Source organism: Balaenoptera borealis, assembly GCF_965194805.1.
Source record: "Balaenoptera borealis genome assembly, chromosome: 8".
NCBI classification, from domain to species: domain Eukaryota; kingdom Metazoa; phylum Chordata; class Mammalia; order Artiodactyla; family Balaenopteridae; genus Balaenoptera; species Balaenoptera borealis.
In genome coordinates, this window is record NC_138865.1 from 88,437,839 (window position 1) to 88,464,434 (window position 26,596).

General features: G+C 37.6%; 1 protein-coding gene across 1 annotated transcript in view; it reads left to right on the forward strand.

Moving 5' to 3' along the window:
* Window positions 1–26,596, forward strand: part of TDRD7 (tudor domain containing 7) — an 89,783-nt gene that overhangs the window by 7,095 nt on the left and 56,092 nt on the right. The window contains exons 2-4 of the mRNA XM_082403813.1: window positions 15,979–16,191; window positions 18,527–18,668; window positions 20,895–21,108. Of these exons, the coding sequence (XP_082259939.1) occupies window positions 15,985–16,191; window positions 18,527–18,668; window positions 20,895–21,108 (563 nt within the window). The 5' untranslated portion in view covers window positions 15,979–15,984. The remainder of the gene's footprint in view (window positions 1–15,978; window positions 16,192–18,526; window positions 18,669–20,894; window positions 21,109–26,596) is intronic.

Here is a 26,596-nt window from a genome sequence, read left to right on the forward strand (position 1 = left end):
CTCACATGCAATACACTTATTTTAGTGAGTAGGAGAGAAAAGGAGTGGTGTTAGTTATATGGAGAATTTCTCATTCATTCACTCAATATGTATTGAGCTCTCGTTGTGGGCTGGGCACTAGGGATTCAGCAGTGAACAAAACCCACCGAAATCCCTGCTTTCATGGAGCTTACATTCAAGTCAGGGAGACAGTAAAATAAAGAAGAATATTGGATGGCATAAGTGCTACGGAGTGAAATAAGGCAGGGGAAGGGTAAAGGGAGTACTGGGCAGCTGGCATAACTGTTCTGGTTTTGAATAGGGTGACCAGGGAAGGCTGTACTGAGAAGGTGACATTTGAGCAAATACCTGAAGGAGGTGAGGCAATGAGCTGTGTCGACCCTGGGGCAGAGGGACTGGCAAGTGCAGAAAGAAAAGCAGTGTGGAGTGGAGTGAGTGAGAGAAAAGGGGAGGAGGAGTTGAGGTCAGAGAAGTGGGATGGGTGCAGATTGTGTAGGGCCCTTTTGGCCCCTCTGAAGACTTTGGCCTTTAGTCTGAGTAAGACAGGAAGCCCTTGGAGGGTTTTGAGCAGAGGAATGATGTGATGGGATTTATGATTTAAAAGGATCACTCTGGCTGTGATGTGAAGAATAGATTATCGGTGAAGTGGAAGCAGAGAGACCAGCACGGAGGCAGTTGCCTCAGTCCAGGCAAGAAATGTGGTTGGTGTGGACTAGGGTGATCACCGTGCAGGTGGTGAGGAGTGGGGGAACCGTGAACTGAGCCTGTCCATCTTCATGTGTCACTTAGTGGTGGGGGGAGGGGGCGGTGGAGAACCACTAAGACCAAATCCCTTCATCTTACAGATAAGAAGAAGGCTGGGAAGAAGGGATTTGTCCCAGGAAAATAAGTGCTCTTTGCGTAGTGGTATTGAACTTGGGGAACACAAGCAGGAAGAGGAGGTGTGTGCACAGCCTTCTGCAATCCCCCATCTCTCCCCCAAATAAAGTCAGAATCAGTGTATCATCTACTAGTCGTCAGTAGCTTTACTCTTGAAAGAAACATTGAACTTCCTTGGTCGTAACTGTGGATTTTAACTATGATAATATGTGCATTAAAGAGAGTGAAACTAGGAGGTTATGTGTGTGGCAGGAGCGTCTCTCAGGTCATCAAACAGACCAGGACTAAAATCCTGGCTTCCAAAGCATTTCTCAGGTCAGGTTGGGAAGTGTAACTTAGAAAAATTAGTATAACAGTTGCCAAGAAACGAAGATAGGCAAACATGAGGTTAGGGAGGGTGAGAAAAGTGAAAAATAAGGATGAGCACTTGTGTGCCACACAGATTAGCACTGTTTTTTTATTTATTTAACATTATCATCAGTTGCTCACTGTAAATACATACCTTTTATCTGCATGAAGCCTATCTGATAGTCTTGGGGCAGGAGGATAGGATAATCAGGATAGAGGCCATAAGACTACTGTATCTTGGCAGAGTCTAGGTCCCCAAAGAAGAAGACACGTTCGAAGAGGGTGGGATTAAGGAAGCAAGCACTGGGCAAAGCCTTACAGCTTTTACTATATTCTGTGGCAATTAGACAAGCTGTATATGTGGGTGTATGACCTTCTCCCTCCCCAAAATGTGTTAAGTGCTGTGTTTGGGAGATCCCTGATGACACCTGTTTCAGAACAGAAATAAGGAAGATAGAGGGGAACATTTCAGAGAAAGTGGCCTGAAATTGCTCTCCTTAGGATGGAGGGAGCAGGAGTCTTTCATATAGGGCGACCTGTGGAACAAGCCTCTGGTTAGCTTCTAAGATGGGGTTAGAACTGTCATTTCAAGCCAGTATCATATTGGAGTTCTGTTATATTTTAGTCATAGGATTTCCATTATTGAATAGAATGCATTTATTAGAGATTTTTTCCCCCCCATAAATTAGTGGTTGCTGTCCACCCGCTAAGTAGCTGGGGAAAAGTAGACCACAGTGGGAAGGTAACAATGGAACAGATGCTCTTTCCAAAAACAAGGGAAGGAGGAGGCAGTAGAGAAGGTGATGGGTATGTCCTTCATACTGAAACTGTGGCAGGGGAATTTAAAGTTGTTCTGACTAGGGAGGAGCCAGATATGCTAAATAGTCTAGTTTGATCCTGGTACACTGCTCACACCCAAGAGGGTATATTCCCACATGGGCACTGACCACCTGACTTTATACCTACACATAATGTGTATATAATTCATAGTCACGGCCCACTTAGATATGCAGATATACAAAGAGGCAAAGGCCAGTTTTACTCAGAGGAACTCTAGATGAGTAGATGGGAGGGATTGGGTTTGAAGGAAAGAAGAGAGTAGATAGCTAGGTAGGAAAGGTGGAGGTCAAAGAGACAAAGTTGAGGCGGCTTGGCACTAGGAAGTTAGCAAGTGATCCTTTAGTTTCTCCTCTTGCAAATTAAAACTTGGCCAGCCCGCTCGCTTTGTGGTTTTGCTTACTTGAGGAAATAACTGTATACTCAAAGTTCAATGATCTTTGAATCATGAACCATTGTAAATCAAAGCATTTCTCTTGTAATCAGGAGTTTACCATTTAAGAGCCAAAGTTCATACTTCAGATTTAACATCTGACAACCTTGAAATATAGGTCCCAAAGCCAGCCTCTCTTTCCTTCTCACCAGCATACTCAAAATGTAGGTGGACATCAGGAGTAATGCAGGTGCTCAGACTCTATAGCTGTTGTCTTTCTCTGCCATGAATTTTTAGTATTTAGAGTGCCTGTCTCCGGTTGTCTCGTTGACTTGGGATCCATACCACACCTGTGAGTAGGCTGAGTCTACTGTTCATTTCACAGGACTGTTTTTTTTCTTCTCTTCAGTTTACTTTACTGACTTTCTTGATTGTCTTGTCTCCTGTTGTTAATTCTTCAGGGTTTTGTCTTTTATTTTTTTCAGTACCAGTCAGGGTAATGTGATAGAAAGAATGTGGGCTTTGGCATCAAACAGACCAGGACTAAAATCCTGGCTTCCATACATCCTGTGATATGTTGGTTATTTAACATCTCTGAGCTTTGGTTTTCTCATTTACAGAATGAGAATAATACTTTCCTTCCATAGATGTTATGGGTATTAAATCTTCAGAAAGTCCAATTCTCAGAATTTACACGAGAAAGAAAAATATATATCTTTGCAAAGCAGCTTCATTTATTTTTTATTGAAGTATAGTTGATTTAGAATGTTGTACTAATTTCTGCTGGACAGCAAAGTGACTCAGTTATACACATATATACATTCTTTTTTTTATATTCTTTTCCATTATGGTTTATCCCAGGAGATTGGATATGGTTCCCTGTGCTATACAGTAGGACCTTGTTGTTTATCCATTCTAAATGTCATAGTTTGCATCTACTAACCACAAACTCCCAGTCCATCCCTCTCTCTCCTTTCCTCCCCCTTGGCAACCACAAGTCTGTTCTCTATGTCTGTGAGTTTTTTTCTGTTTGGTAGATAGGTTCATTTGAGCCATATTTTAGATTCCACATGTAAGTGATATCGTATGGTATTTGTCTTTCTCTTTCTGACTTACTTCACCTAGTATGATCATCTCTAGTTGCATCCATGTTGCTGCAAATGGCATTATTTCGTTCTTTTTTATGGCTGAGTAGTATTCCATTTTATGTATGTACCACATCTTCTTTATCCATTCATCTGTCAATGGACATTTAGGTTGTTTCCATGTCTTGGCTATTGTGAATAGTACTGGTATGAACATAGGGGTGCATGTATCTTTTTGAATTATAGTTTTGTCTGGGTATATGCCCAGGAGTGGGATTTCTGGATCATATGGTAACTCTATTTTTAGTTTTCTGAGGAACCTCAATACTGTTTTCCATAGTGGAAAGCAGCTTTATTTTAATACCCCAAAGCTGGAAGCACCCCACGTGTCTATCAACATTTGAATGGATAAACAAATTGTGGTATATCCATGCAGTGGACTACTACTTATCAATAAAAAGGGTTGAACTACTGGTGAGTATTGTTTTTATATTATAGCTACCAGTCCTTTACCAGGTATGCTATGAAAATATTTTCTCTTAGTCTGTGGCTTGTCTTTTCATTTTCTTTTTTTTTTTTTTCTTTTTTTTTGGGTACATTTATTTTATTTTATTTTTTTAATAGTAATCTTTTATTTATTTATTTATTTTATATTTATTTTTGGCTGTGTTGGGTCTTCGTTTCTGTGCGAGGGCTTTCTCTAGTTGCAGCGAGCGGGGGCCACTCTTCATTGCGGTGCGCGGGGCCTCTCACTATCGTGGCCTCTCTTGTTGCGGAGCACAGGCTCCAGACGTGCAGGCTCAGTAATTGTGGCTCACGGGCCTAGTTGCTCCGCGGCATGTGGAATCTTCCCAGACCAGGGCTCGAACCCGTGTCCCCTGCATTAGCAGGCAGATTCTCAACCACTGTGCCACCAGGGAAGCCCCTATTTATTTTTAATTTTTATTTTATGTCAGAGTATAGTTGACTAACATGTTGTGTTAGTTTCAGGTGTACAGCAAAGTGATTCAGTTACACATATACATGTATGTATTCTTTTTCAAATTCTTTTCCCATTTAGGTTATTATGGAATATTGAGCAGAGTTCCCTGTGCCATACAGTAGGTCCTTGGTGTTTATCTATTTTAAATATAGTAGTAGTACATGTCAATCCCCAAATAAATAAACAAAATAATGCTCAAGAAATGAAAAATAAAAAGGAGGAAAGGGAGAACAATTCTGGGTAATTTTAAAAGATCTGGATAGTCCTAAGGTATCCTGGGTATTAATAATAAAAAGGTCATGTATGATTTTCCTGGGAGGAATTTTTAATAGGGTGTTAAATGTTGAAAAGACCTTGCAGAAAGTTACAGAGTGAGTTTGAGCTGAAAAAGTAGAGATGATAAAAACAAACATCTTAAAGAATGTGACTGTGAGGTGTGTGTTCCAGGTGGGATTCCCCAGGAAGCATTCATTGAGGAAGAGCTTATCAGGAATTTTATTAGGGAGTGTCCTTGGTATTAACACCTGTGGTAAGAAGGGTGAGGGAAGCAGAAGTAGGAGAAGTGGAACTGTGATGCAGTACTGACTACATTTTCAGCCAAATCCAGGAAGTTACATTTTCTTAACAGCCTTTAGAAGAGCAGAAGTTTTAAATTTTGATGAGATCCAATTTGTCGGGTTTTTTCATCATGGCTCTAAAAGTTCTTTGCCTATCCCAAGGTCACAAAGATTTATTCCTGTTTTCTCTAGAAATTTTACAGTATTAACTTTGTCATTTAGGACCTAAATGATTCATTTCGATTTAATTTTTGTGTCTGGTATGAGATTCATTTTTTGTGTATGGATGAATAGTGTTCCAGCACTGTTTGTTGAACTTTCTCCATTGAATTCCTTGCTATCTTTGTCAAAAATCAGTTGACCATTTATGTGTGGGTCTATTTCTGGTCTATATATTCTGTTCCATTGATGTGACTGTCCTTTTGTCAATGCCACACTATTTCGACTAATATACTGTTATGGTAAGTTTTGAAATCAGTCTGATTGCACCAGCTAGGACCTCTAGTGTGGTAATGAATAGGAGTGAAGATAATGGACATTCTTACCCTGTTCCCATTCTTAAGCAGAAAGCATTCATTCTTTCACTATTACATGTGATGTTAGCTGAGGGTTTTTCACAGATACTCTTTATCAGTTTAAGGAGGTTCACGTCTATTCTTATTTTCTGAGAGTTATTAAAATAAATGATTTTTAACTTTGTCAAATGTCTTTTCTTCACCTATTGATATCATGTGGTTTTTCTCCTTTAGTCTGTTGATAGTCAGTTACATTGATTGACTTATGAGTGTTGAACCAACCTTGCATTCCTAGAGTAAACCATAGTTAATCATGGTGTGTTATTTCTCTTACATATTGTTGGATTCGACTTACTAATATTTTGTTAGGATTTTTTTCACTTATGTTCATGAGGGATATTGGTCTATACTTTTCTTATAATGTCTTTGGTTTTGGTATCAGCATAATGTTCACCTCATAAAGTGAGTTCAGAAGTGTTCCCTTCCTCTCTACTTTCTGGAAGAGTTTGTGTAGAAGTGGTATTAATTCCTTCTGAAGTGTTTGGTAGAATTTTCCAGTAAAGCCATCTGGGTTTGAGTTTTCCTTGTGTGAAGGTTTCTAACTACAAATTTAATTTCTCTAATATTCTTAAGGATATTAAGGTTATCTGTTTCTTCTTGAGTGAGCTTTGGAAATTGTCTTTCAGTGAATTCGTCCATTTCATCCAAGTTACCAGATTTATTGGCATGAATTGTTCATAATATTCTCTTTTTAATGTCTACAATTGTATGGATTGTAGACATTAAACAATATGTAAGGATCTGTATTTATGGTCCGCTTTTCAATCGCATTATTAGTAATTTGTGTCTTCTCTTTTTTTCCCCTTGATTAATCTACTTGGAAGTTATCAATTTTATTGAAGTTTTCAAGAACTAGTTTTGGTTTCATGATTTTTTTCCTTTACTTTTTTTCTGTTTAATTACTTATCTGTTTCACCATTCCAGTACTGATTTTGCTCTCATCTTTATTAATTCCTTTCATCTGCTTCCTTTTGGTATAATTTGCTCTCTTTTTTTCTTCAGGTAGCAGATTAGATCATTGATTTGGAATGTTTCTTTTTTTCTAATGTAAGCATATGATGCTGTAAATTTCCCTCCAAATATTGCTTTAACTGCATCCAGCAATTTTTTATATACTGTGTTTTCATTTATTTAAATGTTTTCTGGTTATTTGGAGGATCTTTCCTCTTTGACCCTTGGTTATTTAGAAGTATGTTATTAGATTTGCAAATACACAGGGATTGTTCACATATCTTTCTGTTACTGATACCCAATTTAGTTTAGTTCTGATCATAGAATACGCTTTGTATAATTTCAATTATTCTAAATTGGTTGAGGATTGGTTTCAGACTCAGAATATATTCTATCTTGGTCAGTGTCCCATGAGCTCTTGAAAAGAATGTATATTTTGCTAATGTTGGGATGGAGTGTTCTGTAAATATCAATTAGACCAGTTTGGTTGATGGTGTTGTTCAGCTCCTCTATATCCTTACTGAATTTTTTGTTTACTGGCTCTACCAATTACTGAGAAAAGAGTTTTGAAGTCTCCAGTCATAACTCTATTGTTTTTTCATTCATGTGTTTTAAAACTCTAATGTTAGATGCAGTCACACTTAGGATTGTTATATCTTCCTGATTAATTAATTCCTTAATTATTATGTAATGTCCCTCTTTTTTTAAAATTTATTTATATTTTATTTATTTTTGGCTGCCTTGGGTCTTCAGTGCTGCGTGCGGGCTTTCTCTAGTTGCTGAGAGTGGGGCTACTATTCGTTGCAGTGCACATGCTTCTCATTGTGGTGGCTGCTTTTGTTGCAGAGCACGGGCTCTAGGCATGTGGGCTTCAGTAGTTGTGACACGTGGGCTCAGTAGTTGTGGCTCACGGGCGAGCTCTAGAGCACAGGCTCAATAGTTGTGGTGCATGGGCTTAGTTGCTCCGTGGCATGTGGGATCTTCCCAGACCAGGGATCGAACCCATGTCCCCTACATTGGCAGGCAGATTCTTAACCACTGCGCCACCAGGGAAGTCCCTGTAATGTCCCTCTTTATCCTTGGTAATATTACTTGTTCTAATATTAATATAGTCATGTATTTACATGCATATCGTTTTCTATATTTTTACTTTTAACCTATGTGTTGTTTGTATTTGAAATAGGTTTCTTGTAGATAGTATATAGGAAAATCTTGCTTTTATATCCACTCTACCAATCTCTAACTTTTTAATCAGGATATTTCAATCATTTACACTTAATGCAATTATTGGTATGGTTGACTTTATTTTATTATTTTTTAAAATTTATTTATTTGGCTGTGCAGCAGGATTGTGGGATCTTAGTTCCCTGACCAGAGAATGAACCTGGGCCCCCTGCAATGGAAGCACAGAGTCCTAACCACTGGACGCCCAGGGAATTCCCCAGTATGTAGTCCTTTTTTTTTTTTTAATTTTTAAATTTAATTTAATTTTTTTATACAGCAAGTTCTTATTAGTCATCAGTTTTATACACATCAGTGTATACATGTGAGTCCCAATTGCCCAATTCATCACACCACCACCACCACCCACCCGCGGCTTTCCACCCTTGGTGTCCATATGTTTGTTCTCTACATCTGTGTCTCAACGTCTGCCCTGCAAACTGGTTCATCTGTACCATTTTTTTAGGTTCCACATACATGCGTTAATGTACGATATTTGTTTTTCTCTTTCTGACATACTTCACCCTGTATGACGGTCTCTAGATCCATCCACGTCTCAACAAATGACCCAATTTCATTCCTTTCTATGGCTGAGTAATATTCCATTGTATATATGTACCACATCTTCTTTATCCATTCGTCTGTCGATGGGCATTTAGGTTGCTTCCATGACCTGGCTATTGTAAATAGTGCTGCAATGAACATTGGGGTGCATGTGTCTTTTTCAATTATGGTTTTCTCTGGGTATATGCCCAGTAGTGGGATTGCTGGATCATATGGTAATTCTATTTTTAGTTTTTTAAGGAACCTCCATACTGTTCTCCATAGTGTCTGTATCAATTTACATTCCCACCAACAGTGCAAGAGGGTTCCCTTTTCTCCACACCCTCTCCAGCATTTATTGTTTGTAGACTTTTTGATGATGGCCATTCTGACCCGTATGAGGTGATACCTCATTGTAGTTTTGATTTGCATTTCTCTAACGATTAGTGATGTTGAGCATCCTTTCATGTGTTTGTTGGCAATCTGTATGTCTTCTTTGGAGAAATGTCTGTTTAGGTCTTCTGCCCATTTTTGGATTAGGTTGTTTGTTTTTTTAATATTGAGCTGCATGAGCTGTTTATATATTTTGGAGATTAATCCTTTGTCCGTTGATTTGTTTGCAAATACTTTCTCCCATTCTGAGGGTTGTCATCTTGTTTATGGTTTCCTTTCCTGTGCAAAAGCTTTGAAGTTTCATTAGGTCCCATTTGTTTATTTTTGTCTTTATTTCCATTACTCTAAGAGGTGGATCAAAAAAGATCTTGCTGTGGTTTATGTCAAAGAGTGTTCTTTCTATGTTTTCCTCTAAGAGTTTTATAGTGTCCGGTCTTATATTTAGGTCTCTAATCCATTTTGAGTTTATTTTTGTGTATGGTGTTAGGGAGTGTTGTAATTTCATTCTTTTACATGTAGCTATCCAGTTTTCCCAGCACCACTTATTGGAGAGATTGTCTTTTCTCCATTGTATATCCTTGCCTCCTTTGTCATAGATTAGTTGACCATAGGTGCGTGGGTTTATCTCTGGGCTTTCTACCTTGTTCCATTGATCTATGTTTCTGTTTTTGTGCCAGTACCATATTGTCTTGCTTACTGTAGCTTTGTAGTATAGTCTGAAGTCAGGGAGTCTGATTCCTCCAGCTCCGTTTTTTCCCCTCAAGACTGCTTTGGTTATATGGGGCCTTTTGTGCCTCCATATAAATTTTAAGATTTTTTTGTTCTAGTTCTGTAAAAAATGCCATTGGTAATTTGATAGGGATTGCATTGAATCTGTAGATTGCTTTGGGTAGTATAGTCATTTTCACAATGTTGATTCTTCCAATCCAAGAACATGGTATATCTCTCCATCTGTTGGTATCATCTTTAATTTCTTTCATCAGTGTCTTATAGTTTTCTGCATACAGGTCTTTTGTCTCCCTAGGTAGGTTTATTCCTAGGTATTTTATTCTTTTTGTTGCAGTGGTAAATGGGAGTGTTTCCTTAATTTCTCTTTCAGATTTTTCGTCATTAGTGTATAGGAATGCAAGAGATTTTTGTGCATTAATTTTGTATCCTGCAACTTTACCAAATTCATTGATTAGCTCTAGTAGTTTTCTGGTGGCATTTTTAGGATTCTCTGTGTATAGTATCATGTCATCTGCAAACAGTGACAGTTTTACTTCTTCTCTTCCAATTTGTATTCCTTTTATTTCTTTTTCTTCTCTGATTGCTGTGGCTAGGACTTCCAGGACTATGTTGAATAATAGTGGTGAGAGTGGACATCCTTGTCTCGTTCCTGATCTTAGAGGAAATGCTTTCAGTTTTTCACCATTGAGAATGATGTTTGCTGTGGGTTTGTCATATATGGCCTTTATTATGTTGAGTTAGTTTCCCTCTATGCCCACTTTCTGGAGAGTTTTTATCATAAATGGGTGTTGAATTTTGTCAAAAGCTTTTTCTGCATCTATTGAGATGATTATATGGTTTTTCTTCTTCAATTTGTTAATATGGCGTATCACATTGATTGATTTGCGTATATTGAAGAATCCTTGCATCCCTGGGATAAATCCCACTTGATCATGGTGTATGATCCTTTTAATGTGTTGTTGGATTCTGTTTGCTAGTATTTTGTTGAGGATTTTTGCATCTATATTCATCAGTGATATTGGTCTGTAATTTTTTTTTTGTAGTATCTTTGTCTGGATTTGGTATCAGGGTGATGGTGGCTTCATAGAATGAGTTTGGGAGTGTTCCTTCCTCTGCAATTTTTTGGAAGAGTTTGAGAAGGATGGGTGTTAGCTCTTCTCTAAATGTTTGATAGAATTCACCTTTGAAGCCATCTGGTCCTGGACTTTTGTTTGTTGGAAGATTTTTAATCACAGTTTCAATTTCATTACTTGTGATTGGTCTGTTCATATTTTCTATTTCTTCCTGGTTCAGTCTTGGAAGGTTATACCTTTCTAAGAATTTGTCCATTTCTTCCAGGTTGTCCATTTTGTTGGCATAGAGTTGCTTGTAGTAGTCTCTTAGGATGCTTTGTATTTCTGCGGTGTGTGTTGTAACTTCTCCTTTTTCATTTCTGATTTTATTGATTTGAGTCCTCTCTCTCTTTTTCTTGATGAGTCTGGCTAATGGTTTATCAATTTTGTTTATCTTCTCAAAGAACCAGCTTTTAGTTTTATTGATCTTTGCTATAGTTTGCTTTTAGTTTTATTGATCTTTACTATAGTTTTCTTTGTTTCTATTTCATTTATTTCTGCTCTGATCTCTGTGATTTCTTTCTTTCTGCTAACTTTGGGTTTTGTTTGTTCTTCTTTCTCTAGTTCCTTTAGGTGTAAGGTTAGATTGTTTATTTGAGAGTTTTCTTGTTTCTTGAGGTAGGCTTGTATAGCTATGAACTTCCCTCTTAGAACTGCCTTTGCTGCATCCCATAGGTTTTGGGTCGTCGTGTTTTCATTGTCATTTGTCTCTAGGTATTTTTTGATTTCCTCTTTGATTTCTTCAGTGATCTCTTGGTTATTTAGTAATGTATTGTTTAGCCTCCATGTGTTTGTGTTTTTTATGTTTTTTTCCCTGTAATTGACTTCTAATCTCATAGCGTTGTGGTCAGAAAAGATGCTTGATATGATTTCAGTTTTCTTAAATTTACTGAGGCTTGATTTGTGACCCAAGATGTGATCTATCCTGGAGAATGTTCCATGCGCACTTGAGAAGAAAGTGTAATCTGCTGTTTTTGGATGGAATGTCCTATAAATATCAGTTAAATCTCTCTGGTCTGTTGTGTCATTTAAAGCTTCTGTTTCCTTATTTATTTTCATTTTGGATGATCTGTCCATTGGTGTAAGTGAGGTGTTAAAGTCTTCCACTATTATTGTGTTACTGTCGATTTCCTCTTTCGGAGCTGTTAGCAGTTGCCTTATGTATTGAGGTGCTCTATGTTGGGTGCCTGTATATTTATAGTTGTTATATCTTTTTCTTGGATTGATCCCTTGATCATTATGTAGTGTCCTTCCTTGTGTCTTGTAACATTCTTTATTTTAAAGTCTATTTTATCTGATATGAGTATTGCTACTCCAGCTTTCTTTTGATTTCCATTTGCATGGAATATCTTTTTCCATCCCCTCACTTTCAGTCTGTATGTGTCCCTAGGTCTGAAGTGGGTCTCTTGTAGACAGCATATATATGGGTCTTGTTTTTGTATCCATTCAGCAAGCCTGTGTCTTTTGGTTGGAGCATTTAATCCATTCACGTTTCAGGTAATTAGCGATATGTATGTTCCTATGACCATTTTTTAATTGTTTTGGGTTTGTTTTTGTAGGTCCTTTTCTTCTCTTGTGTTTCCCACTTAGAGAAGTTGCTTTAGCATTTGTTGTAGAGCTGGTTTGGTGGTGCTGAATTCTCTTAGCTTTTGCTTGTCTGTAAAGCTTTTGATTTCTCCATCGAATCTGAATGAGATCCTTGCCGGTTAGAGTAATCTTGGTTGTAGGTTCTTCCCTGTCATCACTTTAAGTATATCATGCCACTCCCTTCTGGCTTGTAGAGTTTCTGCTGAGAAATCAGCTGTTAACCTTATGGGAGTTCTCTTGTATGTTATTTGTCGTTTTTCCCTTGCTGCTTTCAGTAATTTTTCTTTGTCTTTAATTTTTGCCAATTTGATTACTATGTGTCTCAGCGTGTTTCTCCTTGGGTTTATCCTGTATGGGACTCGCTGCACTTCCTGGACTTGGGTGGCTATTTCCTTTCCCATGTTAGGGAAGTTTTCGACTATAATCTCTTCAAATATTTTCTCTGGTCCTTTCTTTCTCTCTTCTCCTTCTGGGACCCCTATAATACGAATGTTGTTGCATTTAATGTTGTCCCAGAGGTCTCTTAGGCTGTCTTCATTTCTTTTCATTCTTTTTTCTTTAGTCTCTTCTGCAGCAGTGAATTCCACCATTCTGTCTTCCAGGTCACTTATCCGTTCTTCTGCCTCAGTTATTCTGCTATTGATTCCTTCTAGTGTAGTTTTCATTTCAGTTATTGTATTGTTCATCTCTGTTTGTTTGTTCTTTAGTTCTTCTAGATCTTTGTTAAACATTTCTTGCGTCCTCTCGATCTTTGCCTCCATTCTTTTTCCGAGGTCCTGGATCATCTTCACTATCATCATTCTGAATTCTTTTTCTGGAAGGTTGCCTATCTCCACTTCATTTAGTTATTTTTCTGGGGTTTTATCTTGTTCCTTCATGTGGTATATAGCCCTCTGCCTTTTCATCTTGTCTGTCTTTCTGTGAATGTGGTTTTTGTTCCACAGGCTGCAGGATTGTAGTTCTTCTTGCTTCTGCTGGTATGGTTGACTTTAAATCTATCATTTTGCTAGATGTTTTCTATTTGCCTTTTCTGTTCTTTTTGTTTCTGTTTTCTCTTTTTTCCTACTTGACTTTTTTTTTTACTTCTACCTGGTTTTTTATTGAATTTCTATTTTGTTTTATCTGTACTACTACTGGCTTATTAGTTATGCCTCTTAAAAAATTTTAGTGGCTGTCATAAGTTTTACAGTATATCTCTTTATTGCATTCCCCTTTGAAATAATATTATAGTACTTTATGTATAGTATAAGAACCTTCCAATAGTATACTTCCAGTTCCTTTCATTCATTCTTTGTGTTGTTGTTGTTGTACATTTTACTTTTACATATATTGTACACCCCTCATTTTTCGTGATAGAAATGTCTAGATCTTGATTGTGGTGATGATTACATAGTATATATGTGCTTTCAAAACTCAATAAACACTGCACATAAGATAAGTATTTTATTTTATGTAAATTATACCTAAATGAAGATTTTAATATAAATATTAATATATATTTTAATATAAATATATGTGTATATATACATATATGTGTGTGTATGTCTTTCTGTTTATAGAGAGCGTAAGAATATAGACGTAGTATAGGACTTTCCTAGACTATTTACTATTTAATTAATTTACTGTTTAATTAATAGTATTAATTAAATGGCATTGGTGCTAGTGGTGACAATTTGAAAAGAGTTAATGTTTAGTATAGGGAAGTACATAATGCATACTTAGGTTATTTACCATTTAAACTTTGCCATCATTTGAGTATTATATTTATAATCAAGAGCACCTGCAAATGAGCTATTTTGTCTCCTTTTTTAAATAGACAAATGAGGAAATTGCTAAAACTGTATGCTGTTCTTCCTTTATGTTTCTAAACCAGAGAAAGAGCAAGATTGTCTAGAATTCTGTGAAGTCTGATATAGTATCCACTTGCCCTATTTAATTTAAATTGAAATTTCAGTTCCTCAGTCATGCTGGCCACATTTCAAGTGCTCAGTAGCCACATGTGGCTAGTGGCTACCATGTTGGACTGCGCAGATATAAAATATTTCTATAATCACAGAAAGTTCTTTTTTAAAATAATTATTTATTTATTTATTTATTTATTTGGATGCACTGGGTGTTAATTGCCGCATGCAGGATCTTCATCGCCACGTGCAGGATCTTCGTTGCATCATGCAGGATCTTTAGTTGCAGCATGAGAGCTCTTACTTGAGGCATGTGGAATCTAGTTCCCTGACCAGGGATTGAACCCAGGCTCCCTGCATTGGGAGTGCAGAGTCTTAGCCACTGGACCACCAGGGAAGAAAGTTCTATCGGATAGCACTGTTGAAGGAAAAATTAACAAGTTGTCCATGGCTTGCCTTTCTCCTTCCTGTAATGAAAGGCTAAATCTACTTTTCCTGGCTGCTTGGGTGTCCTTCTCTGAATGTATCTTCATTCTGTTTACCATTAGTCCAAAGAAAATATGAGTGATTAATCTTGAAAAATGCCTGTTACTGATCAATGAAAATCCTTAGCCAAGGTCCCCATGGATTTCTTTGGTACCAAAATTTATTAGTCACTTTTCTTTTTTCTCTCACTTGACCTGTCTGTTATTGCATATGACATTTTTGAATATGCCATTCTTTTTGGCTTTTTCCTCTTTTTGTTTGTATGACACTATGACTTTGCCTTTTCTACTTCTATCTCTCTGGTCCCTTTTTCTTAGCCTTTTATAGGTTCTTGTTCCTCTGCCCATCTCTTAAATGGCAGCCTTCCATAGCAGTCCATCCTTAACCTTATTTTTAACTCCCTGGACACCAGATACCACATATATGCTGAAGGCCAACAAATCTATAAGCAGCTCAGATTTCTAACCTAAGTTCCTAATGAATATAACTATGTGGCTGCCCTAAGAGCATCCCAACCTCCGTATATCCAGAACGATTTCACTCCCTTCCTCTCTTGCCTCTACCCCACGTAAGTGTGGGCCATTACTATCCACCACGCTTCTAGCTAGAAATCTGGGGCCTCTCTTGTAATTCAAACCAGTTAATCAATTCCTGTTGATTCCACTTCCTAATTACCTCTGATACTAATTTTTTGTTTTTTCCCAAGGCCCTGTTTTCAGATATTCCATATCTTCAGTTCTTACAACTCATTTATCTTTCTCCTTCTAGTTTATTTTCCCTGCTACTGTGGAGTGATCTTCTTAAAATGCAGAGCTGATCATCTTATTCTGCTATTTAAAATCCCTCCAAGGTCTCACATTACTTTTGGCAAAAATGCAAACATCTTAGCATATCTAGTAGTCTCTTCTGGGTCTGCCTCTTCTCACCTCTTCCATCCCCATCTTTCAGTCCTCAGCTTAGAGTCTTTGTTCATTCATGTCCAGGCACTTAACTGCCTGGGGTTCTCAGAACCAACCATGTGCTTCTCTCTCACCTCTGTGCCTTTTGAATTTTCTGTTCCCTCTACTTGGGGCTGATACCTCTCCCCATCCCCCACCCCCACCCCCACACACCCTTTGCTTCCTTGCCTGGCCGATTGCATCTTGTCCTTCAGGACTCCATCAGGCCTCCTCCCATCTGGGAAACATTCCCTGATATTGTCCCTCCCCGGGCTAGTCTTTGTGCCTTCCTGACTTCCCTAATGTTCTCATAGTATTCCATGCTTTTCTCTACCATAGCAGTTATTTCCCTGTATTGTAACAGCACAGAAAATATTCAATAGCAATTTATGAAATACTCAAACAAGTGTAAACTCTGAAAATATATTTGAATTCACAGACTAATGCATCATTATAGTAACCTTCCACTGTGTTCTTATAGGTGAAGATGCTGGAAGCAGATCTGGTTTCAAAAATGCTGCGAGCTGTTCTACAGTCTCATAAGAACGGAATAGCATTACCCCGGCTCCAAGGAGAGTACAGATCCTTAACTGGAGACTGGATCCCCTTCAAGCAATTAGGTTATCCTACGCTAGAAGCCTATCTGAGAAGTGTGCCAGCAGTTGTCAAGATAGAGACTAGTAGATCTGGAGAGGTAAGAAGGTAATTGTGTGTTTCAGAAGAGTCAAACCAATTCTTAATTGCCTGTCTGGCACTTCCAATCTCATAATTAGGGTAGAAGTCAAAGTGAAAAACACTAGCCAAGATCGGTAGTGATAGAGAGAACAGCATCCACAACACAGCCAAGATTCTCATGTCTTTTGTTTTATCCTCAAATTCTTTCTGTTGTAAAAATAAGGTTTTAACCATATTAAATTAAAAATTTTCAAGTTAAACTTTACCCAGTCTCATTGTCCAAACTAAATAACTGTACTGGAGACCTTAACTGCCTAAATGTCATACCCACTCATTATAGACCTGCTACAGCTATTTTTGCCTAGGTCACTAATGACTTCCTGATTACCGAATCTAATAGACACTTTAAAATTCTCATCATTTGACCTGACTCCTATCTATTCCTACTGTCTGGATCCTAGTTCAGCCTCTAATTGATTGATCATCACTTTTGGTTATTACAGGGCCCTCCCTACTGTTATCCTTGTCTTTAGTCCCTAGCCTGTTCTCACCTTCACACTTTAGTAGCAGTGATCATGTTATTCTACAATTTTAAATCCTTTAGTTTCTCTGGAAGAATATTTTATGTATAACATGGGCGATTAGGTGGTAGCAAGTAAATTTTTTATTGCATATACTCTATGACCCAACAGTTTCACTTCTTGGTTTCTGCCTAATGTACCGTATGAAAGATATGGACAAACCACCATCCAAGACAGAAAGGCACCCATCCCCGCAATCAATACCTTTTTTAGGGTACATTTCTATATATGTAAATATGTAGAACAGGTCTGGAGTATTTCTCACCGAAAATTATAATAGTTGTCCTCTTGGGAGGTGGGTGGGTAGGGAGGCAGTGGGTAGAGGAGAAAAGGGGCCCAGGATTGGGAGAGTGGTCAGAGGTTCACGTAATCTGTAATAAATTTTATATAATGAGAAGGTATAAACTAATTAAATATTATATTAATAATAAAACTTTCTTCAGTGACCCTGGTTCTCCCAGACAGAGCCCTCCTTTCTATCTGCTTGGCCCCTTGTAATACATCCAGTATGACACATGACATAAAGTTTTCTGTTTAGTCTCTTTGCCTCTCTTTCCTTCATAAGTTTCTTGAGGATAAGGGATTTTTTTTTTTTACCCCTAACAGTAGGTGTTTAATAAATATGTGTTGAATGTATAAATGATCAAATATCTGAATGAATTAATTAATAATTTAGTAATGCTTCATATACTTACTATGCTATAATTTACTCAACTCTTTATTCTCCTATTTTGGACATTTTTAATGTTTCCAGGTTTTGATTATTAAAATAACCCCTAATGCACATATTTGGGTATGTAACTTTTTCTTTTGAATTATACTCTTAAATTTTCAGGAATGGAAATACTGGACCAAAGAATAGGAACATGTTTTGGCTTGTGGTGTAAAGCCTCACTGCTTTCCTGTTCTTGATTTCAACTTAGAATCAAAGACTTTAACACTAGATGGTTCTCTAGAGATAGTCTAATCTCAAGTCTACATTCTTTTTTCAAATCCTTCTTCAAATATCCTATATATCCCACCATTTTTTTTTTTAAGATAAAAAGCTGAGCTACTGTATTTTAAGTAGGTGCCAAAGGGTCCAGGCCTCTGCTTACCCTGTCTTGCCCTCACAGCCCTGAGGCACCTCCATGGAATTCTATAGCTCCATTGAACAGTTTGAAAACCCCAGATCTAAGCTCTTCCCTGTTTTACAGCTGATAATACTGAGATTTTAGAAGTAAACTGGTTTGCCCCAAGTCACCCAGCTAATCCATTGCAGTGGCAAGACTAGGATTTAGTGGTCTTTGGGAGACCACTAAATACAAATAGCAGTTGCAAGTGTGTACTTTGAATTCAGAGAGGTAGCCTAGCTGTGTGGCTTGAGAAGTTTGCTTAACTTTCCTGAGCCTCTGTTTTCCCATGTGTAAAATGGGAATAAAATATATCTCACAAATTATATGAGATAATATATGCAAATCACAGGTTTCGTTTGGTTCATTTGTTAATCCTATAGTACCTAGCACATTTTAGATGCTTAATAAATACCTGTTTAAGGAATAAGTGAAAGTTTCAATTTGAGGAGAGATTATTCAGTGTGCCAGACTATGCTTGATTTCTCTTGCAGAAAATATAATTTAGCTCTAACATTATCAAAGAGAGAGAGACATGAATATTTGCATACAGCTTGATTTGGGACATATAAACACACAAAGATGCACTTTGAAAAATCAGCCTTTAGGTACCAGTGAATCTGAGAAATGTTTCTCCTCTCACCTTGCCTCTCATAATTAGATTACCTGCTATGCCATGGCCTGCACAGAAACTGCAAGAATTGCTCAGCTTGTGGCTCGTCAGAGGAGTTCTAAAAGGAAAACTGGTCGGCAAGTTAATTGTCAGATGAGAGTAAAGAAAACCATGCCATTTTTTCTAGAAGGTAAGATCTTTTCACATGCTAAAATTTTAAAGCCTGTCTATGAATATACTGTCAGATGGAAATATTGCTTGTATTCATGATAAACACCTTTATTTGTTAATATTCATATGTCAAGGGAGAAGTCCTGAAGCTAGTATTTCCATTTGAAATTAAGTGAACATGATAAGCATGACTTATTAAGTAAAGTAATTATACAGTGTGAAATAACTCAGCATAGATTTTAATTAAACTTATGGCAAAGTGTGGTTTTACTCTTTATTTTGGGGGAAAGGCTCATCTAGAGTGTTGGATGAACCAAGAACCTCGAAGTTAATGTCTTATTTAGGAAATCATGTCTTTTACTATAAATCCTCTATTTTCAGAAAAACATGAATTATATAGTACATAAAGGTATTATAGGCAACTCAGCCTGTGTTTACTGATCATTTATCTCAAGGAGCTTATAATCATTTCTAAAACTAAATTCTCAAGAAATAGTTCAATGATGGTAGAAAAGAGTTGATGCCTAAATGCCACAAGGAGCATTTTAGACAAAGGAGCAGTCATTGTGAGAATGGCAGTGGAGGGCTTCATGGCAAAGGGGAGACTTGAACCCAGACCTCTAACAGTTGGAAGAATTTAAATTGATGGAGAAGAGATGGGAGGACTGAGATAATGGCTGAGTGTGCTGCATTTGTAAGAATGTGAGGTGACTGCCACCAAGTTACTTGGTGAGTAGAGGGAAAGTAATGGGCTAGTGTAGCAGATGAAGCCACGTTTTGAAGAACCTCATCTGCTAAATACACACCAATCTACTCATCCCCTGCTGACCGACCCTCTAGTGACCATCTCCTCATATTCTTTATTTCTAAAAAATATTTATTTATTTTTTTAACATGTTTATTGGAGTATAATTGCTTTATAATGGTGTGTTAGTTTCTGCTTTATAACAAAGTGAATCAGCTATACATATACATATATCCCCATATCTCCTCCCTCTTGCATCTCCCTCCCATCCTCCCTATCCCACCCCTCTAGGTGGTCACAAAGCACTGAGCTGATCTCCCTGTGCTATGCGGCTGCTTCCCACTAGCTATCTATTTTACATTTGGTGGTGTATATATGTCCATGCTACTCTCTCACTTCATCCCAGCATACCCTTCCCCCTCCCTGTAGCCTCAAGTCCATTCTCTATGTCTGTGTCTTTATTCCCGTCCTGCCCCTAGGTTCTTCAGAACCATTGTTTTTTGTTTTTGTTTTTTTAACATCTTTACTGGAGTACAGTTGCTTTACAATGGTGTGTTAGTTTCTGCTTTATAACAAAGTGAATCAGCTGTACATATACATATATCGCCATATCGCTTCCCTCTTGTGTCTCCCTCCCTCCCACCCTCCCTATCCCACCCCTCCAGGTGGTCACAAAGCACCGAGCTGATCTCCCTGTGCTATGTGGCTTCTTCCCATTAGCTATCAGTTTTACATTTGGTAGTGTATATATGTACATGCCACTGTCTCACTTTGTCCCAGCTTACCCTTCCCCCTCCCCGTGTCCTCAAGTCCATTCTCTAGTAGGTCTGCATCTTTATTCCCATCCTGCCCCTAGGTTCTTCATGACCGTTTTTTTTTTTTTTTTTTTTAGATTCCATACATACGTGTTAGCATACGGTATTTGTTTTTCTTTTTCTGACTTACTTCACTCTGTATGACAGACTCTAACTCCATCCACCTCACTACAAATACCTCCATTTCATTTCTTTTTATGGCTGAGTAATATTCCATTGTATATATGTGCCACATCTTTTTTATCCATTCATCTGTCGATGGACACTTAGGTTGCTTCCATGTCCTGGCTATTGTAAATAGAGCTGCAATGAACACTGTGGTACATGACTCTTTTTGAATTATGGTTTTCTCAGGGTATATGCCCAGTAGTGGGATTGCTGGGTTTTATGGTAGTTCTATTTTTAGTTTTTTAAGGAACCTCCATACTGTTCTCCATAGTGGCTGTATCAGTTTACATTCCCACCAACAGTGCAAGAGGGTTCCCTTTTCTCCACACCCTCTCCAGCATTTATTGTTTGTAGATTTTTGATGATGGCCATTCTGACTGGTGTGACACCTCCTCATATTCTTACAAACTGTTCTGAGAATAGAGACCGACAGAAAACATCTGGACAGGGGAGTGACGTAATGAAACCATGGTTTTGGGAAGCTAATCGATTCTGTTATGTATGCCTGACTTCGTAGGAAAACCAAAAGCAACCCTCAGACAACCAGGATTTTCTTCAGATTTTTCTATCAGCAGAAAACCTAATCCAACACTGTTAAGAGACAAAGGAAACTCTCTTGGAATTAAATCTGTTGCCGAAATGCCGCCTTACACATTATATGCAACTATTGGAAATGAAGTATTCAAAGATGTTCCAGTGCAGAGGCATGTGACCATGTCTACCAACAACAGGTATTTGGGCTTTGTCTGACTAAAAGGAGAAGTTTGGTGAACCTAGGATAATAAATATTAAACATGTGTGTTCAGGGTAAGAAGGAAGTACTTTCTGTTTTGTGTAGTATAAGTTCACATGTTAGTAAAGAAATGCATCATTACTAGTTAGTCCACTTTCCTGGCTGCCTAAATGTCATTCTCTGAATATCTCCATTTTGTATTTGTTGTGCATTATTGGTAATCTCTCTTTGTAAAATTTATTTTAAAAGCTCTCACAAATTGATCTAAGATGCTATTTCAGCATAACTTACTTTTTCTGAAAACCTTTCTTACAATTAATTTTGTAAGTTTTAAATAAAATCTGATTGATTTGTACACTCTACTATGTTCCAATAATTATACCCATAATTACACAGTAGCATTATACATCCATGCATCAGAATACTGCACTGGAAGTAATAACACAACTTTAAAGTTTTAGTTTGAATGCTGCCATTCACTAGCCAGGTGAAATAAGTGAAATTATTTCATCTTTTGGGGCTGTGGTATCTTCATTTGACCAATGAAAATGTTAACTGGGTGATCTCAAAGTTCCTTTCTGGCTGTAAATTTTATGGTTTTATGAGGTAACTCAGGTGAGCAAACTACAACTTATGGACCAAATCTGGCCCATTGCCTGTTTTTGTAAATAAAGTTTTATTGGAACACAGCCACATTCCTTTATTTATATATTGTCTGTGGTTGCTTTTACACAACTACAGAGTTGAGCAGTTGTGCAGAGACAGTACAGCCAGCAAAGCCTAAAATATGTACTGTTAGACCCTTCACAGAAAAAGCTTGCCATCTCCTGATGAATCAGTATCACATTCTTCCATCCTGTTTGTACCTCTACAAAACAAATTTTGTTGTATCATGTTCATTTAAATCAGTGTTCAAAAATTCCATTTTGTATAAAAGATAATCCCCTTCCCCCCAAGCACTCCCCCCACACTAGACTATTTAGAAATAATTAATTTTGTTAAGTTAGGTAAAAGGGTACTAATTTTTTATATTTTGGTATTTTTTATAAAGTAACCCTTAAATATTTTTCACAGTGGTATATATTTAATGGTGTTTATGGTTAGTTATTATAATTTTTGATAAGGTCTAGAAAATACATAATTAAAATTTGGATCTTGACCCAAAGCACTAGTTAGGTCCAGTATGTGACGGAGGTACCATTGTCCCCTCTGGTTGTGGGCCTAAATTTCAAGATTTTGAATTGAATCTATAAAATGACAGCAAAACCAGGCATCCCGGATTGTGGGCCCAGAGGAGCATTCTCCACCGCATGGCCTGGTGTCTCCTCCCTCTCACCTAGTGCCACTGCATGGCCCAGGTAAGTGCCTTCCATCCCTGCAGGTAGCACTAGCAGTGATTGAGTGGGGGCCTTGCCAGCACCAAGCAGCCCACAGAGTGGGCCCAAGGTGGTGCTCTCTGACCTGCTGCCTAGTGTGCTCTCAGCCCTCCTCCCCAGCAACAGGAGCCCAGGGAATTGTATTCTGCTGTACCAGATCAGAATAGCACCATGAGGGCCCTGAAAACTAAATTATTATTGGAACCACAGCCTACAAAAGTGGGCCAGGAGATATATGATAAACCTAAACGGAGTAACTGCCTGCTAAAATAGGACATTCGTCTTAACATATGTCCAAATATCCAGGTTACAATAAAAAAAAGTCAATCTTTATACTAAGAGGCAGGAAAATGACAACTTGAATGAGAAAAGATAACCAACAGACACCAACATTATGATGAATCAGATGTTGGAATTATCTGACAATGATTTTAAAGCAGCTGTTGTAAAAATGCTTCAATTTGCAATTGCAAATACTTTTGAAAAAAATGAAAAAATAGAAAATTCACCAAAGAAAGAGAACATACAAAAAAGAACCAAATGGAACAACCAAAATAAAAATGCAGTGTATGAGCTCAATAACAGAATGAATATGATAGAGAACAGAATTAGTGAACCTGAAGATAGAACAATAGAAATTACCCAATCTGGACAACAGAGTAAATAGACTTAAACAAAACAAAACAAAATAACTAGCTGAACCTGAGGGGCCTATAGGGGGTAAAAACATCTAGCAGAGCCTTAGGGACCTGTGGAGAAAATAAGAAAAGATCTAATATTTGTATTTTCAGAGCTTCAAAACAAAGAATGGGGCTGAAGGAGTATTTGAAGGCATAATGGCTGAAAACTTCTCAAATTTGCCTAAGGACGTAAACCTACAGGTTCAAGAAGCTTGGGAAATCCCAGACAGGATGAATCCAAAGAATCCCACACCAAGGCAGATCATAATGAAACTTCTGAAAACTAAAGACAAAGAAAAAGTCTTGTAAACAGCCAGAGAGAAATGACACATTACCCATAGGGGAAGAGCAGTTTTAATGACAGTAGATTTCTCTTTCACAGTCATGGAGGAATCATGAAGGAGGGAAATGGCACACTTTTAGTGCTGAAAGAAAAAAACCTATTAACCACAAATTCTGTATCCAGCAAAAGTATACTTCAGGACTGAAAGGGAAATAAAAACATTCTCAGATGAAAGAAAACTAAGAGAATTTGTCATTAGCTGACTTACTCTTAAAGAGTGACTAAAGGAAGTTCTCTCAACAGAAAAGGTGTAATATAAAATGGCTTGGAACTTCAGAAAGGAAAGAACAAAATGGGTAAAAACAGCTATAAATAAATGGATTATCCTTCTTCTCATGAGTTTCTTAAATCATATTAGTTTGAAGTAAAAATTATAACACCATCTGATGAGGTGCTAACATATGTAAAGAAAAAGTTAAAACAATTGTATTTGTAAAGTAGGGAGGGCAAGGAGACCTAGATGAAAGTAAGGTTTTTACACTTGAAGTGGCAAAACATTGAGATGAGTAGAATGTTATGTTATATGTGTATTGAAATGCATAAGCAACCAATAAGAAACCTATACAAAGTGATATACTAAAAAAACATTATAAATAAATAAGAATGGAATTTTCAAAAATGTTTAACCCACAAGAGTGCAAGAAAAGATAAATAGAAGAATGAGAAACAGGGAACAAATAGAAAACAAATAATAAAGTGCAGACATAAGCCCTAACAAAACGATAATTACTTTAAATATAAAAACACATGAAAATATGTTCAACTTCATTAGCTATTAGGGAAATGTAAATTAAAACTACATTGACAGGGACTTCCCTGGTGGTCCAGTGGCTAAGACTCCGTGCTCCCAATGCAGGGGGCCCGGGTTCAATCCCTGGTCAGGGAACTAGATCCCACTTGCTGCAACGAAGTTCCCACAGACAACAACGAAGATCCCATTTGCCACAGCTAAGACCTGGCACAGCCAAATAAATAAATAAATAAATATTAAAAAAAAAACTACATTGACATATCACCACAACACACCTATCAGAATGGCTAAAATAAAAAATAATGGTACAATAATAGTAGGGGACCTTAGCACCCACTGGCATCAATGGACAGATCATCCAGACAAAATCAATAAGGTAACAGTGGTCTTAAACAACACAACAGACCAGTTGGACTTAATAGCTATCTATAGGACATTAAATCCAAAAACAGCAGAATACACATTCTTTTCAAGTGCACATGGAACATTCTCCTGGACAGACCACATACTAGGCCACAAAACAAGCCTCAACAAATTTAAGAGGAAGAAATTATATCAGGCATTTTTTTTCTGACCACAATGGTATGAAACTAGAAATCAACTATGGAAAGAAAAATGGGAAAAGAAGAAACATGTGGAGACTAAAGAACATGCTACTAAAAAACCTTGGTCAATGATGAAATCAAAGAGGAAATCAGAGGGCTTCCCTGGTGGCACAGTGGTGAAGAATCCGCCTGCCAATGCAGGGGACATGGGTTCAAGCCCTGGTCTGGTAAGATCCCACATGCTGTGGAGCAGTTAAGCCTGTGCGTCACAACTGCTGAGCCTGTGCTCTAGAGCCCACGACCCACAACTACTGAGCCCACGCGCCACAACAGCTGAAGCCCACACACCTATAGCCCGTGCTCCACAACAAGAGAAGACGCCTCAATGAGAAACCCGCGCCCCACAATGAAGAGTAGCCCCCGCTCGCCACAACTAGAGAAAGGCTGTGCACAGCAATGAAGACCCAATGCAGCCAAAAATAAACAAATAAAATAAATTAATTAAAATGTTAAAAAAAAGAGGAAATCAGAGAATACCTCAAAAGACAAATGAAAATGGAAATAGAACTTTCCAAATTTGGGATGCATCAAATGCAGCTCTGAGAGGGAAGTTTATAGCGATACAGTCCTTCTTCAAGAAACAAGAAAAAATCTCAAACAACCTAACCTACCACCTAAAAGAATTAGAAAAAGAACAAAGCCCAAAGTCAGCAGAAAAAATGAAATGATAAAGATCAGAGAAGATATAAGTAAGAGATCATAAAAACCATAGAAAAGATCAATGAAACCAAGAGCTGGTTTTTTAAAAAGATTAAAAAATTGATAAACCTTTAGCCAGGCTCAGCAAGAAGAAAAGAGAGAGGACTCAAATGAAATAAGAAGTGAAAGAGGAGAAATAACAACTGATACCACAGAGATATTAAAAAAAAATCATAAGAGAATACTATGAACAGTTATATGCCAATGAAATGGACAAATTTCTAGAAACATACAGCCTGCCAAGACTGAAACAAGAACATACAGACAATTTGAACAGACTGGCCACTAGAAGTGAAATTGAATTTGTAGTAGAAAAACTCTAAGCAGACAAAGTCCAGGGCTGGATGGCTTCACAGGGTGATTCTACCAAACATATAAGAAGAAGTAATACCTATCCTTCTCAAACTATTACAAAAAACTGAAGAGGGAACACTCCCACATTCATTCCATGGGGCTACCATTATCTTGATACCAAAACCAGACAGAGATACTATAGAGATAGAAAATTACAGGCCAATATCTTTGATGAATATAGATGCAAAAATCCTCAACAAAATATTAGCAAACCAAATCTGACAATATATAAAATGGGTCATACACCATGATCAAGTTTGGATTTATTCCAGGGTCACAGGGATGGTTCAACATTTGCAAATCAATCAGTGTGATACACCACATTAACAAAAGGAAGGATCAGAATCACATGATCATCTCAAGAGACACAGAAAAAACATTTGACAAAATTCCATATCCATTCATGATAAAAATTCGCATCGAAGTGGGTACAGAGGGAACTTATCTCAACATAATAAAGGCCATTTATGACAAACCCACAGCCAAAATCATACTCAGTGGTGAAAACCTTCCCACTAAATTCAAGAACACGACAAGGATGCCCACTCTTGCCACTTCTATTTAACATAATATTGGAAGTCCTAGCCACAGCAGTCAGAGAAGAAAAAGAAATAAAAGGTATCCAAATTGGAAGGGAAGAGGTAAAATTGTCACTACTTGCCGATAACATGATACTTT